The sequence below is a fragment of the Ovis canadensis genome, chromosome 5 (assembly GCF_042477335.2).
Source record: "Ovis canadensis isolate MfBH-ARS-UI-01 breed Bighorn chromosome 5, ARS-UI_OviCan_v2, whole genome shotgun sequence".
NCBI classification, from domain to species: domain Eukaryota; kingdom Metazoa; phylum Chordata; class Mammalia; order Artiodactyla; family Bovidae; genus Ovis; species Ovis canadensis.
This window is the reverse complement of record NC_091249.1, coordinates 63,996,511-64,014,350: the sequence shown is the minus strand read 5'-3', so window position 1 is coordinate 64,014,350 and position 17,840 is coordinate 63,996,511. Positions and strand designations below refer to the sequence as shown.

At 45.4% G+C, this 17,840-nt stretch overlaps 2 protein-coding genes across 2 annotated transcripts in view; both read right to left on the bottom strand.

Moving 5' to 3' along the window:
* The window catches only part of PURA (purine rich element binding protein A), a 60,736-nt gene that overhangs the window by 23,554 nt on the left and 19,342 nt on the right, over positions 1–17,840 (bottom strand). The window lies entirely within an intron of this gene.
* IGIP (IgA inducing protein) lies at positions 16,223–16,691 on the bottom strand. Its single transcript, XM_069592255.1, has one exon. It carries the CDS (start codon positions 16,597–16,599, stop codon positions 16,399–16,401), a length of 201 nt encoding a protein of 66 aa, XP_069448356.1. The 5' UTR covers positions 16,600–16,691; the 3' UTR covers positions 16,223–16,398.

Here is a 17,840-nt window from a genome sequence, read left to right as displayed (position 1 = left end):
TTCTTCAAGAGGCTGGGTCATACCTTACAAAAATGAAGTCCCGGGTCGCACTCAGAGGTTTCTGTCCAGAAGGAGGAAACCCAGGTTATGGAAGGAAGAGGGAGCAGCTGTAGGCTAGGTCCAAAGGTGAAAAAAGAAAGAGAGTGAGGCGGGAGGGGAAGATGAAGTAGCACTGGGATAGGAAGGAAGCATCAGGCTACGTCCTGGGGAGGAGGAAGCTGAAGGGTAGAAGCCCCTATGAGGGGCCAGCAGGGGGCGCAGGGGGCGCAGGGGCCCCAGAACCGCAGGCCCACCAGAGCCAAAGGGTAGTTGACAGTCTGGCTTTGTCAGTTTCTGCCCCATTGCACATTCCATTTTCCTTACCAAAGTCATCTCAGGTAATTCAGAAGAAGGCTTCCCATTCAGCTTCTGGCTTTGCACTGAAGATGTGGCAAACCCACGATGAAACTTCTAAGCCTCAGTGTGCCCTCCTTCCCAAAGGAGTGCCCTGTCTAGGTCTTAGAGCTGCTGGTATCTTGCCTCCGTCTCTGACTCGGAAAAGCTATCTTTCTGGCAGTGGAGATACTCACTGGGTCATGTCTCAGTAATGTGGTCTTCCCACTTGGCCTCAGCATCCAGGAAGGCCAGCCTGGGGTTGAACTGCTTCATGGTAACCTCTCATCCTCACTCTGGGGCAGGCTCCGATACGGTCAGAGAGTCAAGCCTGGCAGACAGAGAGTGAAGAGCCCACAGACCCAGGCACTGGCTGTACCAGCACTTCCACAAGGTGGACTGAGACTGCCCAGATGTTGAACTGAGAGAGTTAGGAGCATGATGCCCCAGCCACCAGCTGCAAAAAGGGCTTTGGGAATGAACTCCCCTGAAGCCCCATAGTCAGATGGGGGCAGCCCTTGATGAGAGAGGGCAAGCGCTGTCACCAAATTCTGCCCTTGTGATCAGGGTCCTCCATCAGTGAGGGCCCAAGGAAACACCATTTGAAAGGAAAGCCAGGGTCAGAAGTCTCCTGGTGGGACTTCTCTGGTGGTCCAGTGGTTAAGACTCTGTGCTTCCAATGCAGGAGGCACAGGTTCGATACCTGGCTGAGGGACTAACCAGGTACATGTTGAGGGACTCCACATGTCACTCTGCCAAAAAAAGGGAAAAAAAAAAGTCTTCTGGATTAAGGGTGGAGTGCGGTTCTGGTGTGTACAGAGACCAGGTGGGATGGGTGGCGGGGTGGGGGGGTGGAGGGGGTGTGGATGGAGGAGGGGAAGGGTCCTGGCCTAGCAAGAACTGAAGCTACTAGCTACTGAAAAAGCTAGTAGTACTCTTGCCCGGGACAGATTTCCTCACCTTTGCTAATAAATCACAATTAAAGGAGAGCCTCCATGTATACGTGCTCTGCTTGAATTCCTCCAGGGTCAACCACTTGCAGTTTCCCCATCTTCTAAAGGGGCCTGGTGAAAGCAGGGAGAAGCATGCGCATTTCTTCATGGGCAGTATGGGGGTGGGGATGGGGGCATGCCTGAGGGTCTGTGTCTCTGGCAACCCTTATCCTGCTCTCCCTTGGAACATGTCCCAGAGGGGAACATAATCCTCCAGCCACCTTTCCCTGCCAACTTGTTTTTAAAATTTACAAACACAGCCATCAGTATCTAAGTCCCTACTGTGTGCCAGGCACTGTAGCAAGTGTGTTTGGTGCATTGCCTCATCTGCTCCTCACAGTAGCTTGGGGCCCCATCACCCCCCCTTTGCCTAGCTCCGGTCCCCAATCCCAGCCAGGCACAGGGGGTTGAAGTCTGTCCCCTGTGCTGATAGAGAGGACACAGTCCAGTTTTGGCGTCACTCGCTGTGTGGTGGCTCAGTAAATATTAATTAACTTTGAGGACAAACTGCACTTTAACTTACCTTTGGCTAATTAAATAAAACTACCATGTAAATCAGCAGAGGGGACAGAGAGACAATAGGCTATTTTGAAGAGGAATTGTGCTGGGAGACAGTAGGACTGTTGGTCTTCAAGTAGAAGTTGATCTTGGCCTGCTCTGGCTCCCTTTGCATTCTTTGAAGCTTGAGCCAGAGTGGTGGGATAAGGAATTACCCTTCTTAGAGAAAGCTTCCCCTCTGAAGTCCTGGAGAACTAGAAGGAATGAGGCAGGACACACATGCACGCTGGGCCCCCCATGCCCGCAACCACAGGAGAGTTCTGTAGGGAACAAGGCAGAACCACCCAGCTCTCCCTCTCCCTTCCCATTCATCCTCATCTTGAGTTGTCATGTCCCTGCGGTCCTGGGTTGGCTGCAGGTGACCTGGGGCCTAGGAAAGACAGGCTCTGAAAGCCCCTTCCAACTGTTCCTGGCAGTTTTAGATTGTTGGGGCTGGCAGGCGCCTTGCTGGGCTCTGCTTCCTTCTGCTTCTTCCTGAAGATAATGAGCCATGGCAATGGCCCAGGCCCTCTGGAGGCCCAGATCCTCCTCTGACCAACTGGAAGACCTGGGGCAGGCCATTTAACCTCATCAGGCCTGGCCCTACTCCATTAAATAGGGAAATAGTAATGTCAGGCTCACAGGGGCCTGTGCACAAAGTAAGGGCTCAGTAAGTTGTAACTACTTGATGTTGATGATGACTGTCTCTGGTTCGTAACAACCAACTGTATCCCTAATAATGCTGGTCTGTCTTGAGATGTAGTTGGAGTAGCTACTGTGCTTGAGCCCTAAGCTGTCACTTTGAAGATGGATATTTTCTATGTGGAAAAAGAAAGAACAGCATCTCAAAATAATGTCATGAAGTTAACATGTAAGAATAGAGTGAGATAAGGTAAGGGTGAGGGCAAGGGCAGAGTGAGTACAGAAACTGCTGAGAATGAATGTGGCGGTGTGGCAGGACTCCCATGTCCCTTCCCGTCCCATGTAAGCCCCTTCCTGCAGCCATGTTTGAGCCTTTGCCCCTCAGAGCTCTCACCCCTCCTTTCTCCCTGGGATAGTGTTGCCAACTCTAGGGGGCTGTGGCTCATAGCAGGCAGTCCCCCACACTGTCCTCTCTTAGAGAAAGCCACACGGGTCACCATGGTGGGCCACAGGAGCCCTGCAGAGTCCCCCAGAACTGCCAAGCAGGCACAAGACAAACATTTACATTCAACACACTGGAACGGGTCAGATGTGGTTCTCAAAAAGCTCAGACTTGCAAGCTTTGGAGAAGGCCCAGGTTTGGCTTCTTTTAACTCCTAAACAAATTCTTGTGGGATGTTGCAATTACTTGTGACAATCCCTCTCCCTGCCTGGGACTTTGATTTCAGATTTAGACATGTAAAACTGGGTGGCTGGCTGGGCCTTGAGCAACTTGGGGGGTGTGGTGGGAGATAGCCAGGGAAAATTCTTTGTAGCATCTTGTGTTTGGAAGCAAGATCTCTAGGAATCAGATACTGCACTTATGTTTGTGTATAGAACTTTTCAGCCCCTGTGGCAGATTTCCTGTCCCTGAAATCAGTTCACTGTGCTGTAGTGGCTCCTTCTGTCCCTTGGAACACAAATGTCTAGAAATCATTTTCTCTAAGAGTCTTATGTGGGAGTGACTTTCCAACCACCGTGACAAATTCAGCAGTCCTTACCCTGAAATCTTATCCCCTGGATAAGCAGCAGGTGAAGATGTGTCAAGGGGATATTTTGGTGCTAACTGGTGCTGACCTGACCCAACGGCACCTGGAAGCAGGAGGAGGTGATGCAGAGACAGCCAAGTGGATGCAGAAACACAAGAGGAACATGGCTGAGCAAAGCGTGTCTGACAGTCGGGACTCTGTGGCCTTTCTTGGTAAGCAGGCACACATGCAAACTCTGGGCAAACTGCCTAGGTCTTTGTGTTGCCATTGTACCTGCTCTTAAAGCACATTCAGGTATTCTGGGGAATGAGGTGGGGCCCTAGACCCCAGTCGGGCTCCTGTTTTCCCTCTTCCTGGCTATCACACCTGCTGTGAGAGCCCACAGAACTTTAGTTCTGGCCCTTTAGGCTTTCACACTGGCAACAAGACAGCTGGAAAAGGCTATTCCTGAAAGAGTTTTGAGCAGAAAGGCTAGGACGCCTTGCTTCACCCCTAGGCCTCTGGCAGTCAGTCGAATCTAACAACCTGCCTCTTGAAGCTGTTGCACATGACAGAAATCAGAAGTCACAAATGGCTGGGAATTCCTGGACCCTTAGTAAAGTTGAAGGTGGTGAGCCGAGTCACAGGCTGATATCTGCTGGCAAATCTGGGGAAGTGGGCTCTTGCTTCTTGTGTAGGCAACAGGCACAGAATCACTAACACTGCTACACCCTCAGATACCTGTGAGCTCTCCTTCCAAGTTATCATTTTGTCTGGATGAAGCTTAGAAAGTACATGGAACAATGTGAAAGAGAGGAGGTCAGAATGAGGGGTGGTGTTTCAGGCCAACCTGATTCTTGGGGAAATCTGGACTAAAGAAACCATTAATCAGTTCTACTCTAAAGAGCAGACAGCAAGACAAGAAGGGGGATTCCAGGAATGGGATATAAAGGCAGAGGGTAGAAGAGATGGGACAATTCCCCTGAGTACTTTCAGGTCTTGGAAAGATAAAACTTGGAATTTCTGAGCAAAATCAAATATTCAACTGTTTCATCCATCTCTGAGTGGGAAGAGGGAATGAATGAACTAGACGCGTAGTACACTGCAGCACAAGGCTCTGGAGGCTCAGGGCACTAGCCAACGGCCACCGCGGGACTGTGGGGGTCAGGAGAAGAGAGAGTCTCCCCTGGAGGCCCTTAGGAATACATCTGAGACATTCTACTTCTGGATAAGAAGATTCAATATCGTAAAGATATCGACTCTCTCCCAACTTAATTTGCATAATAAATAAAATCTCAACCAAAATTCCAATAGTACTTGTTAGAAGAAATCTGACAAACTGACAGGGAAGTACATTTGGAAAGAAAACATATGTAAGAATAACAAAAAACAGTGTTTGGAAAAAGAACAAAAGAGAAAAATACATTATATCAAGACATACTCAAAGATACAACTATTAAAATGGTGTACAGACTTTATTATTTTGGGGCTCCAAAATTACTGCAGATGGTGACTACAGCCATGAAATCAAAAGACGCTTGCTCCTTGGAAGAAAAGTTATGACCAACCTAGACAGCATTATAAAAAGCAGAGATATTACTTTGCCAACAAAGGTCCATCTAGTCAAAGCTATGGTTTTTCCAGTGGTCATGTATGGATGTGAGAGTTGGACTATAAAGAAAGCTGAGTGCCAAAGAATTGATGCTTCTGAACTGTGGTGTTGGAGAAGACTCTTGAGAGTCCCTTAGACTGCAAGGAGATCCAACCAGTCCATCCTAAAGGAAATCAGTCCTGAATATTCATTGGAAGGACTGATGCTGAAGCTGAAGCACCAATACTTTGGCCACCTAATGTGAAGAACTGACTCACTGCAAAAGACCCTGATGCTGGGAAAGACTGAAGGCAGGAGAAGAAGGGGAAGACAGAGGACGAGACGGTTGGATAGCAACACCGACTCAATGGACATGAGTTTGAGTAAACTCCAGGAGTTGGCGATGAACAGGGAGGCCTGGCGTGCTGTAGTCCATGTGGTCACAAAGAGTTGGATACAACTGAGCGACTGAACTGAACTGAACTGTACAAGGAATATAAAAAGTTCAATGTAACAAAATAGAGAATCCAGACAGTCACATGAATTCATGGGACACTTGAATATGAGAAGAGTAGTGTTTCGAGTCACTGGTGAGAAGATGGCTTACAGGACAGATAATTCTGGGCAGCATGCCAGAATTTCCCTCTGCAAAAAAAAAGTTAGATCCCTAGCTCACACCATATATGAAAATAAATTCCACATAAAGGACTAACACAGAAATACAACTATAAAGGAAATATAAGAAAATATGAGAATACATTTACTATCTGGGGATGGAGAAACCTTTAAAAGCCACAAAATACAAAGCCATAAAGGAAAGGATAGGTAATTTGATCAAAATTAAAAGCCTCTGTAATAACCCAAGAAACTATTATGAGGTTAGAAGGACCAGTCAGCCTGGGCCAATGGGTAGTTCATCCTGCCGGGGAGCAGACTGTGAGACCGGATGGCCTCGGAGGCCTTTCCTTTCCCTCACAGTTCCTTCATGGAAGTCAGGGTTCAGGAGGAAGCAAACACCAGAGGGTAGCTGCTCCCATTGTTATCATCCTTAGAGCCCTACAATCAAGAGGCATCCGAAGTCATAGTTGTTCAGAACCGGCCCAAAACGAGTGGGTGAAGTGCATCTGGGTGCAGGAGAGGAGCAGTGAAGCAAGATGGATGGAGCAGAAACACTTTTGCCGGCGCTGGGTGAGGAGGGGCAGGAAGCCCTGACCCTCTGTCAGGCGGCATGGTCTCCAGACCATAGGCCCACCTTTCAAAGAGGGGAATGTGGCTCAGGCAGCTCCTCCCAGGACCTCATTTTCCCTGTATAGAGAACCTTTTGGAAGAGCTTTTGGAGAAAATATTGGCCTGTGTGGCCTTTAATACCTCCATCCGAACCCTCAGCTCTGTGGGGATCACAGCAGTCCTGGGGTGATGGCCCTGCCCAAAGCTCCAGTGGCAGTGAGGGTGGAAGCACCCATGTTCTTGGGGAGCTGGAGGACCTTACACAGTCTGATGACTCCAAATCAGAGGCCTATGTCTGGAGGCTTGACTCTGTTTCATGTCTGGAGAATATTCCAAAAGCAAAGTTGAAACTTGTCTCGTGGGGCTTCTGTCAGTAAATTCAGCTTACAGGGATCATGCTGTGCTCTTAGGGGAGTCCAGGGAACCACTGTGTTCAGTTACTTTCAGCTCATACTTCCTGCTTGTGAACTGGCTCTGAGCTCAGAGCATGTTTCCCTGATTCAGGCAGGAAGACAGTCACATCTTAGGAAATCCTTGCTGCATTCTGAGGCCATCCAGGGACCTGGCTTGAGCACATGGACTTGGGGTTGGAGAGGAGGGAGAAAATTCTGAGCAGGGAGAGAGATGCCATTTGTCAATAGGAACAAGTAGCTGAAGCAAGGAATGATGGGTACTGAGAAGAGCAGGAGAGAGTACCAGGACTGGCCAGAACTGAAATAGACTCAGTGACGGAATTATATTCCCAGAAGCAGCAGACAATCTCAAAGGCCCCAAGTTGGCCTTCAGAGCTACTTTTCAGGATTTGTAGGGTAAGGAGTAAGGAGTAAATAAGCACAGCTGGGGATAAGACCGGGGCACTTGGCCACTCATGAAAGAATGCCACAGGGGTAAGGAGAAGCCACTGGCTCCAGGGAAATTAAAAAAATGGACTATGGAACTTAGATTTATTGTCTCCAAAAGGAAGGATACAAAGACAAAGCAATGTAAAAACTGTGGCTGAGTACCAACTATGTAACAAGCAGCCAAATTAGGGCCATGTAAAGAGACCCCGTAAGGAGACCCCTACCTCCAGCACACACCTAGCAAAGTCACTCAACCCTGTTTCTCGCCTCTGAGACAACATTGGACTAGTCCCCCGATGTGGCACAAAATGCCACAGTTTAGAGTGCTTTATAATGTCGCAACCAAAATTCAGGGAAACAAGGGATATTTACCTAGCTCAAAATCCCCAACTTCCCAAATGGATAGAGCAGGCTCCAACCAGTCACCCCAGGTCCAATAAAGAGAATAACTCTCTTTCCTCCAAGCCTCAGCAACCTCACTTGCAGGCGCTTTTCATTAACAGTCCTGCTGATCAGCCAAGCTGAAGGGCTCAGCCTCTTAGAGACCCCCTAGAGGACGGTTCTATTTCTACTCTCAGATCAGGACCAGTGATTCTGAACCTATTTGGGCTCTGGCTTCCCTTGAGAGTTTTGAAGAAAACTCTGGATCCTCTTCTCAGAAAAATGTACCTTGCACATACAGGTATAAACTTGTGTAAAATTTTGGAAGCTTTGGTCTGGTGCTTTGTGACAACCTAGAGGGGTGGGACGGAGTGGGAGGTGGGAGGGAGGTTCAAGAAGGAAGGAACATATGTATACCTATAGCTGATTCATGTTGATGAATGGCAGAAACCAACACAACACTGTAATTATCCTCCAATTAAAAATAAACATATTTTTAAAAAACTTCAGGAGCTTTACAGACCCCCAAAAGCCCCAGCATAAAAATGTCTGCCAAAGGCAAATCTCTCCTTTCCTTATGCAAGAGCTGTTCCCCAGGGCTGATTAACTGCTATCTTAGATGTCCAACAGGTGAATTAATATTCAGCATTGACCTCTAGTCATCCCATGCCCTTAGCAGATGGCAGATTCTCTGCTGTTGCTTGTAGCCAGAAGGAAGCAGGGCACCTAGACGGAGACCTCCTTTTGTTTTTCAAAAGAGCACTCTGCTCCATCGCCAAAAGACCTCAGACACTCCAGGCCAGGAACAGAGATAGTGAGAGGCAAACCAAAATGGAATCTGGTCTGGTACACAACTAGGCCTGTGACGAGGGCACCGCAGACTGGATCCTCTTGGGCTAGTAGGGAAAGGAATGTAGGACCAAAGCCAAAACAGGAAGGGGTCAGAATGGGTTCCCCTCCTTTTAGCTAAATGCAGACTAGCTGATCACTCTAGAAGAGGAGTCTACTCTTTCTCTGGCTCCTCCACCTGGGAACTCAGAGGCTGTTGGAGGAAGTGCTCCTATCAACTACACAAGTTCTACATTTGTCTCCCTTTTGACCAGCAACCTCAACGAGGAAAAGGATGATGAAAGGATTTATTGAACACTACTCTGTGCTGTAATTTCTTAACATGAGTTATTTCATTTAATCTTCCCGATGATCAGATGAAGCAGGCACTCTTATGCCATTTACAGACGAGGAAACTGATACCAGGAGAGGTTAGGTAGAGGTGCTGAAGGCCACAAAGCTAGTGAGTGGCAGAGTCTGCATTTGTATCTAGATCTGATTTCAAAACTAATATTTTTAAGCTCCACCTCCATGCTCCTTCCTCAAAGGCCAGAACTCAGACAAAGACCCTGTAAATCCTCAAGAGTGATGGTCTGTCTCCAGGTCTTTGCTTCCCCTTCCCTGTCCTCTGCCCACCACACAGCAGCCTGGCTCTCACCAAGGACTCACTTTACGGCAAGTTGGTTGAAAACCATCGAACTCTCTCTCTTCTCTCTGTATGACTTTGCTATTTGAGTCCATATTCCATAGCCCTAAATTTATCTTGGAGCCTAAATTTATTTTAAACTCAGCTGAGCTCAGGAGCCTCATTTCCTCTTCAGGTTTAGAATGGAGGAGGGAGGTTCTTTTTCACTGCTGCTCTGGAATGCTATTGGGGGAGGGGTTCATTGTCACAGCTCTCATTTTAAAGACTGGGAGGATGGGACTTCCCTCGTGGTCTAGTGGTTAAGAATCTGCTTTCCAATACAGGGGACCTGGGTTTGATCCCTGGTCAGGGAACTAAGATCTCACATGCCTTGGGGCAACTCAGCCTGCACTCCGCAACTGGAGAGAAGCAGCGATGCTGAAACAAAGAGCCTGAGGCTTGCAACTAAGATGTTACACAGCCAGTAATAAATGAATAAATGTTTCAAAGATAAAAAATAAAGATCGGAGGGAGGGCCAAGGAACAGAGAAGAGAAGAGCCAGGATTTGGTAAAATGTCACCAGTGATGTCAGTGCCCTATGGAAGCCATAATTCTCTAGACACCTTCCAGCTTGCGGCACTGGGAAATAGGGAATATAACTCCTTGAAGAGCTAGTCTCCTCTACTCCCTCAGCTAGCGGATTCCAGGGAGACTGAGTTCCCAGCTCATCAAGAAGCCCAGAAGAATGCTGTCCATCAAAAGCTTAGTGGTCGAGGGCCCCCCTAAATGCATACTGAATGGCTGGAGCCCCAAACAACAGTGTTTGGGGGGCAGCATCTTTTGAGGCCAGGGTTATTGTTATTGTCCTTTCCCCAGAAGCTCACCTGGAAATGAAATACCTAGGGAGAGGAGATGCTGAGGCCTATTCAGAGATGGGAGGTACGTGAAGCTAGGGAGAGTTGGCAGCGGGCAGAGAAGAATCATCTCATACTCAGGGTCCCTGTCCTATGCCACCTGTGGGCCAGAGGTGAGATAAAACAGGATGACAGTACTTGCATTTAACATGGATAAGGAAGTCAGCCCCAAAAGCACTCTGGGTGTCGCTAAAGTCCAACTGTTTAGCTAAGAGATGTTAACTGAGTATCTGCTGTGTGCCAGACTTATCCAGGCACTGGGAATGCCTTAGTTTTGCCCTCACAGTGTTAGCCTCCCAGAAAAAGAAAAAAACAATTTTGGACAGTGATAAGCACTAGGAAGAAAATGGAAATGGAGCTCTGAGGGAGAGGGATTGGAAGGGGGCCTCCCTGAAAGAACATGAAGGCTGATGCCTGTTTATGAAAAAGGGCCCATGTGAGAGGATCTGTAGGGAAGCATGTTCTGGGCAGAGGGCAGAGCGAGGCCGAAGACTCTTAGGTGGCAATGGGCTTCATGCATTTAAGACATGGGAAGATGACCAGCTTAGCTTAAGAGAGATGAACACAGAGGTGAAAGGAAGGAGACAAAACTGAGGAGTCAGGAGGGGCCAGGTCATAAGGGCCTTGTAACCGTATTTATGGGCAAGCTGCTGCATGGAGAATGGACCGCAGGGGGCAAAAATGGCCACAGGGAGATCAGTGATGAGGCTGTTAGGTGAGAAAAGGGGTGACCATATACGATTTGTTGTCTAAACCAAGATACTTATACAAGCAAACAGGGGTACCACAAATAATCAAACAGGGACAACTGGAATAGCCAGGCCTCGGCACTGACAAAGCTCTAGCTGCAGTCATCTTCCCCAGCTGGGACTGTCACAGGAAGTGCCGCAGTTTTTAGCAGTTCTGTTCTGACACAGAGCTCCCAGCTCCAGGAGATGGAATCACTTTTCTGTTTGCCCAGGCCCTGGCCTGATGCCCCATGCCTGAGCATTTGGTTTTTGTCTAGAGGCCACGGGTTACAGTTGCAGCACAAATGGGGCAGGAAGCCCTTTCCCCTGGTGTGGGGGCTGCCCACTCTCAGCAACAACCAACAGGACAGGAATGAAAGCGCTAACAGAGAGTGCGTGGCCACCGCTTCTCAAGGCAGTGTGGAGAGGCAGGAAGCCAGAGAGGCATGCACAAGCTCTCAGTTCCAGAGCAGGGATTCTTAACTCAGACTTGAGGAGGTCTGTGAAGTAGGTGAGAGGGTCCTAACCTTTCATCAGATTCTCAAACCAAAAACGCCAAAAAAGATAAAGAACCTTTGTTCTAGAGAGCAGGGGTTCTCACTCTTCAGTGTGCATCAGAGTCTCCTGGAAGGCTTGCTTCAACAGGGACTGCTGATTTCAGGCAGGTTCTGATTCAGTTCTGTCTGGAGTCTGGACCAAGAATTTGCACTTCTAACAATTTCCAGTGGGGTGCTAATGCTCTTGGGTGAGGGAACACCCATGAGAATCACTGCTTTAGAAGATACAAGAAACATGAGGGATTATGAGAGTCCTTTTTCAGACAAGAGTTCTAATAGATACCATAGCCCTCTAAACCAGCCCTAAGTCCCAAAGAATTTCATATTTTGTATTTGGAAGAAGCCCCTAGGAGAGTGACACTCAGGACCTTCCCTTAGAGCTCAGGAAGCATCTGGGAAATAGCATTTTTGGAGGATGCTAAGTGCCTTCAGAAACGTTACAAGCCCAAGCAAAACTCTAAGCTGGAAACTACATGGCTGGCCCTGACGGATCCAATTACTGGGCCATTTATTGGCAAGTACTGAGGTTTAGGGAATCTGGGCAGACCCAGATCTCTCCTGGAAGCTACCTTCTGTTCTCTTTTGAGCCTGTATCTGCAGCCAAGTGGGCCCAGATAGGAGGTCAGCCATAAGGAAGACAGAGGTTATCTGCTGGGGGTATAACTTGGGGACAAGAAAGGAATCAACAGCTCCACTGGACAGAACTGAAGGGCTCATTCACAGGGCTCTTTGATCAGGTCATTGTCATGAAGATGAGAAGAGGCAGGAATAGTACCTAGCACTGTACTTTAAGCAAGAGCAGTGGAGAGAGGCCTGGAAGGGCCATTCGCCACGTTTCCTCAGACCTTGTCTGAGTAAGTCACTCCCCCATGAAAGTGGAGGGGGAAATGAAAACGTAGATTCATTCATGAATCAACCTTCAGAATACGAAGTGTGGCTTGTGAGCTATACAGAGAAATCTTCCTTTACTTCAGGGAGCATTGGCTTTGCCCTCCAGCTGAATACATCCCAAGCTAAGGCATTGTCAGAGTCAGGGAGTCCCTAGGAGTTAGGGGAAGAGGAGGCGCTAGAGTGACTGAGACCAAGGGGGTCCTTGGCATCATCTGCCAGGACGTGTGACTTGAATTCTGACTGTGTGACCCAGGCATGTTACTTGATCTCTTTGTGTCTTAGTTTCCTCTTCTGTAAAATGGGGGTAATAATAGTGCCTGTTTCATAGGGTAAGATTTAATGAAATAACCTAGACAAAACACTTAGCTTGCATATTTTAAGCACTCAACATTGAGCTTTTTTTTTTTTAAGTGAGGGGCTTGGAAAAATTTAGGATGGTGGCAGTACATACTCACCCTCAGTGTCACTGCCAGAGGCAGAAAGAGAAGGCCAGCTGAGCCTGGAGCTGCTGCCAGTCTCCCTGGGAGGCTGACAAAGAAATTCCTGCTTCCTGGGGAAGGTCTGAGTTGTGAGCTAAGCAAGCAGGGAGAGTCAGGATTCCTAGGATGGTGGGGTTAACTGGACAACTCTGCTGGCTGTGAGGTGGGGATATCCTGCTCTTTTAAATATTGCAACATTCAGTGAGCCTTTTTGTGACATTTTCTCACTGCCAACCTAAGTGCCAAATGGCCTGATTTGAACAAATCAAAATGAATGAAAATCAAAGCTGGTAGGAAAATGGGAATGACATTATTGGAAACACTCCAGAGATTTGCAAAAATAAGGTAAAATCCCCATTTTTAGAGGGTAGAATCAGTGGTTCCTTCTCAAGTTCCTGAAGTGTGGGGGATGGTGCTGAAGTGAAATGAAAGCAGTAGTGCCTGTGCTAACCCTGAGGTTAGCTAGCAGACAAAAAGAGCTCTCCTTCCTCTGATCTCATAAGAGCAGAACCTCTTCCAAAACCCAGTACCCCAAATCAGAAAGTCCTGTCTGCTTAGAAACTGTTACCGGCACTAGGATCAGAGTTCTAAAAAAATGCAAAAGAGCCAAAGTAAATGACATACTACATGGTTAAATGAAAGTTAACATCCATTGGAGGTGGGGGTGGGGAGAGATTGCCAATTTTATCACTTTAGAAAAGTGCTAAATAAAAATGGCTAACAGTTCTGTTGACCATGCTGGGCCCCTTTCCTCAGGGGCTCCCATGGGCCCATAATTCTTGCCCTAGAGTTCAGACCCATCCCAAGTCTGGGATGTTCCCCTGCAGCCCTGCAACAGAATCTCACCTCCACCTCTCCAAAATGACCTCAGGGCATATTCCCCTAGGTCAGGGATTCCCATTTGGAATCTTTCCAAGATTAAGGCCATGAGACAGTTAGGAAGGGGCCTGGCTTCTGGCTTTTCACTCCCTTTTACCTTACCACAAATCATGGCTGGAGTTTCTACCACAATCTCCAATACTAGAGAGTCCTCCTCTGGGACAAGCCCAGGAGTTTGTCTGACTCTACATTGAGGTGAGAGGGGGAATTTTTGGGAAGTACCCATCTGTCCTCTGCGTGCCACCTAAATCAGAGGCACTGCCACCTGCCCTACCCATGCAAAACTGAGGCCCCTCTGTTTTAAGTCTGTGCTATCTTTATAGGAGTTGGTGCTTGTCAGGTGTGGAAGCTGGTCCAACAGCTGGCTAGCTGTGACTGTTTCCCAATAGCTGGTCTGCTGCTCTCTGCAAAGGAGAGCCATTTCAGCAAGAAAAAATCCAAACGACAGGAAAGCTTTCTCGGAGTTTACTTAAGGAAGCCTGAAACTGTGTTACTGCGCACATGAGATATTTCAATGACCATGCATCAGTTTTTGGAATATAACTACTATTATACACATGTATATGTGTATATTTATTTATTTGGTTGTCTTTTTTTTGGCCATGCTGCACAGCATGCAGGAGCTTATTAGGTTGGTGCAAACGTAACTGCGGTTTTTGCACTGTTGAAATTTGCCGTTTGACATTGGAATATATTCTTAAATAAATGTGGTTATGTTGTACATCATTTTAATGTGCATTTCTCACTTTATTTTTTGGTAATGACTTATTAATTGCTGTTTATTTTAGATTTGTTTGAGACTATGGAAACGGTAGACAAAAAGCAAATTTGAGCGATTTTCTTATTAGAGTTCAAAATGGGTCATAAAGCAGCAGAGACAACTTGCAACATCAATGCATTTGGCCCAGGAACTGCTAACAAATGTATAGTGGTAGTGCAAGAAGTTTTGCAAAGACGACAGCCTTGAAGATGAGGAGCGTAGTGAATGGCCTTCAGAAGCTGACAACAACCAAGAGCAATCACTGAAGCTGATCCTTTTACAACTACATGAGAAGCTGCCGAAGAACTCAGTGTTGACCATTCTATGGTCATTAAGCATTTGAAGCAAACTGGAAGGTGAAAAAGCAATAAGTGAGTGCCTCATGAGCTGACTGAAAATTTTTTTTAAATCATCGTTTTGAAGAGCTGTCTTCTCTTATTCTATGTAACAACAACAAGCCATTTCTCTATTGGATTGTGACAAGAAATGAAGAGTGGATTTTATACGACAACAAGCGACAACCAGCTCAGTGGTTGGACCAAGAAGCTCCAAAGCACTTACCATGGCCAAACGTGCACCAAAAAAGGTCGTCATTGTTCGGCAGTCTGCTGAACATTGTTCGGCTGTCTGATCCACTACAGTTTTCTGAATCCCGGAGAAACCACTGCATCTGAGAAGTATGCTCAGCAAATCGATGAGATGCACAGAAAACTGCAACACCTCCAGCCATCGTTAGTCAACAGAAAGGGCCCAATTCTTCTCCTCGACAACACCTGACCACATGTTACACAACCAATGCTTCAAAAGTTGAATGAACTGGGCTACGAAGTTTTGCTTCATCCGCCATATTCACCTGACCTCTCGCAAACCGACTACCACTTCTTCAAGAACTTGACAACTTTTTGCAGGGAAATGCTTCCACAACCAGCAGGAGGCAGAAAAGCTTCCCAGGAGTTTGTCCAATCCCTAAGCATGGATTTTTACACTATAGGAATAAACAAACTTATTTCTCATTGGCAAAAATGTGTTAATTGTAATGATTCCTATTTTGATTAATAAAGATGTGTTTGAGTCTAGTTATAATGATTTAAAATTCACACCTCAAAACCGCAATTACTTTTGTACCAACCAAAATAGCTCCCCAACCAGGGATTAAACACATGCTCCTTGCATTCGAAGTGCAAAGAAAAAAAATCTTTTATAGTGTGATTTTTACAGGAACTTTGTTTCTGCAACCACTTGTTCTAAGCCTTCTCATATCCAGCCTAAAAGTAACTGAAAGCACCAGAAAAGATAAATTGAGGAGAAAGCAGAAATCCAAACTTCCAACTCCATTGCTAAAGGTTGAGGAAAACACCATACAACTGAAGCCACTGCTGGTTTTTGAGTTAGAGGCCAAAACAGATACAGCTCTTTTTGGTCAGATAATCTAATCTTCTATGAGAAGGTCCCATTAAAATTATTCTGAAAATCACTCCTGTGGCACATTTTTATTGGTAACTTCTTTCACTAAAAAAGCAGTTTCAAAAGGATCTTATTTTCAAGCGCAACTATTACTTTCTGCAGAGGATTCCCTTCATCTTTTGTCATGACTCTTTTGTAACCCAAACCAACTTCAAATTTAAACAACAAAAAACAAAAAGCTTCCAGTGGAAAAGGGGAATAGTCTGTGGGAAAAGTTTTTCCTTCTCTTTAGTCGTGATGGCTTGGTTAACCATCCCACCACCAGAGAATTTTTAAAACGGACTTAAGAAGCAAGATAGGGAAGCCATTCACGTAAAATCTAATTTGTTTTAAAATAGGAAAGTTTTCCAGTGTGAGACAGCACACCTAATGCCTGAAGCAAATCAATTATCAGACAAATATACCTGCTACTGAACCCTTAAAATGGTTTTTATTTAAAAAAAAAAAAATCCAAGAGCAACCATAACCACCCCCACCAAAGGCACTGAAACAAAAGACTGATCTGTTTATACGGTCACATGAAAAATAAACATCTTTATTTTTTTGCCTACTTTATTTCATTTTTTTCAAATAAAATTTTAAATCTGTACAAAGTATACTGTTACAGTATATATTTTTTAAGAATCAATGCCTAAAAGAATCACAATACTTCAATAAGCAGTACAGCAGACCTCGCTAGTTTCAGCTTTGATATTGAACAAACTCAAGCCGGCTGATGCACAACACATTTGCTTGGTTTCCACATGGTGAGTTCCCAGCACTGAGATGGGAGGACACAACAGCAAGTATGGTTATATTACAGCCCGACACACTGCGCTTCTTCATGTGATGATAGCTGCACAGATTTAATACAGAATGCTCAAATTTACTTTTAAATTGCATTTGCTTACTTCTTAGTTGGCAAAATTCAGCATTCTTAATGGGGTCCCCAAACAGTGCAAATTAATGATATTCTACTGTATAATTGGCACATCTCCAATAAGGATTAACTTGTAAACTCAAAGAATATTACAACTTTGTCCTAAATTTTAACTAATATACATCTGGTCCATTTAACCAAAGTCGTTTTGGAAAGATATTAAAGAACAATTCTATTTCTGAAAGGATATTGTTTTGACCATTCTTCAGAGAAGATAAATTTTTAAATTGTCATTAAAATGTTTTACTATAAAAATTTTACAAACTTGATTAGAAATTTCAAGATTATGATTCACAGCAGACAAATACAAACTGTTCATATTCCAACAATACCTACTCTTAGGCTTTCAGAGCACAACCATGTCAGCTGTGTTAACTAAAATTTTGAACAGTGTACTAAATTTATAAGAGGTGCTGGGTCTAGCAAGTGTAAATACACAGTATATTTTAATGAAAAGAATTGTCTTCTTTATACTTTATTTGTTTTCCCATAAGGAAACATTAATGTTTACATTCTTTAATAAAGTTAATCTTACATCAGAATATAACTTAATACTGTCAGCAACAGGGACCACACACAGTAAATAAGAAGCACATTTAAAATAAGTCTGAATTCACATAGATTAACATTTGTTGGTTAATAAAATATCGACAGTATTACAATCTTACAATATTTACAGTAAGAAAAATCTAGAGTAATATATACCTTTCACAGCAGGATTCCTTTTTTTTAAATTATTATTTCTTCCAGTTTGGGATTGTGTATACACAAAAAGCTCAAATAAAGCAACTCTGCAATATAATCTTAAAATAATGGCTACTGAGGGAAATTCTATCACAACCATTGAAAATAATGGTGACTTTTCACGGAGTCTGTGGCATCTGAGAACCTAGTTAATTAACCAAAGTCTTGCTCAAACCAGCCTCAGTTACCCAGATTAAAGCTGCAGAACTCCGGCCTTCCCTGACTGCTAAAAACCCAACAGATTTTCTCAACATGCTATAAGAAAAGAGGGAAAATAGGTTTCAGTTCACACCTCATGGCTGGAAGCCTCTGACCAGTGTACATTCCCAACTTACGCTAAAAAGAGGGCCAACTTCATCCCTAAATCATCACAAGAGTTTACCCTCCTACTATAGGGCACTGTGATACCAAGCTCACTCATTCCTCAACCTTCCAGCACTAGGATAAGGCATGAACTTGG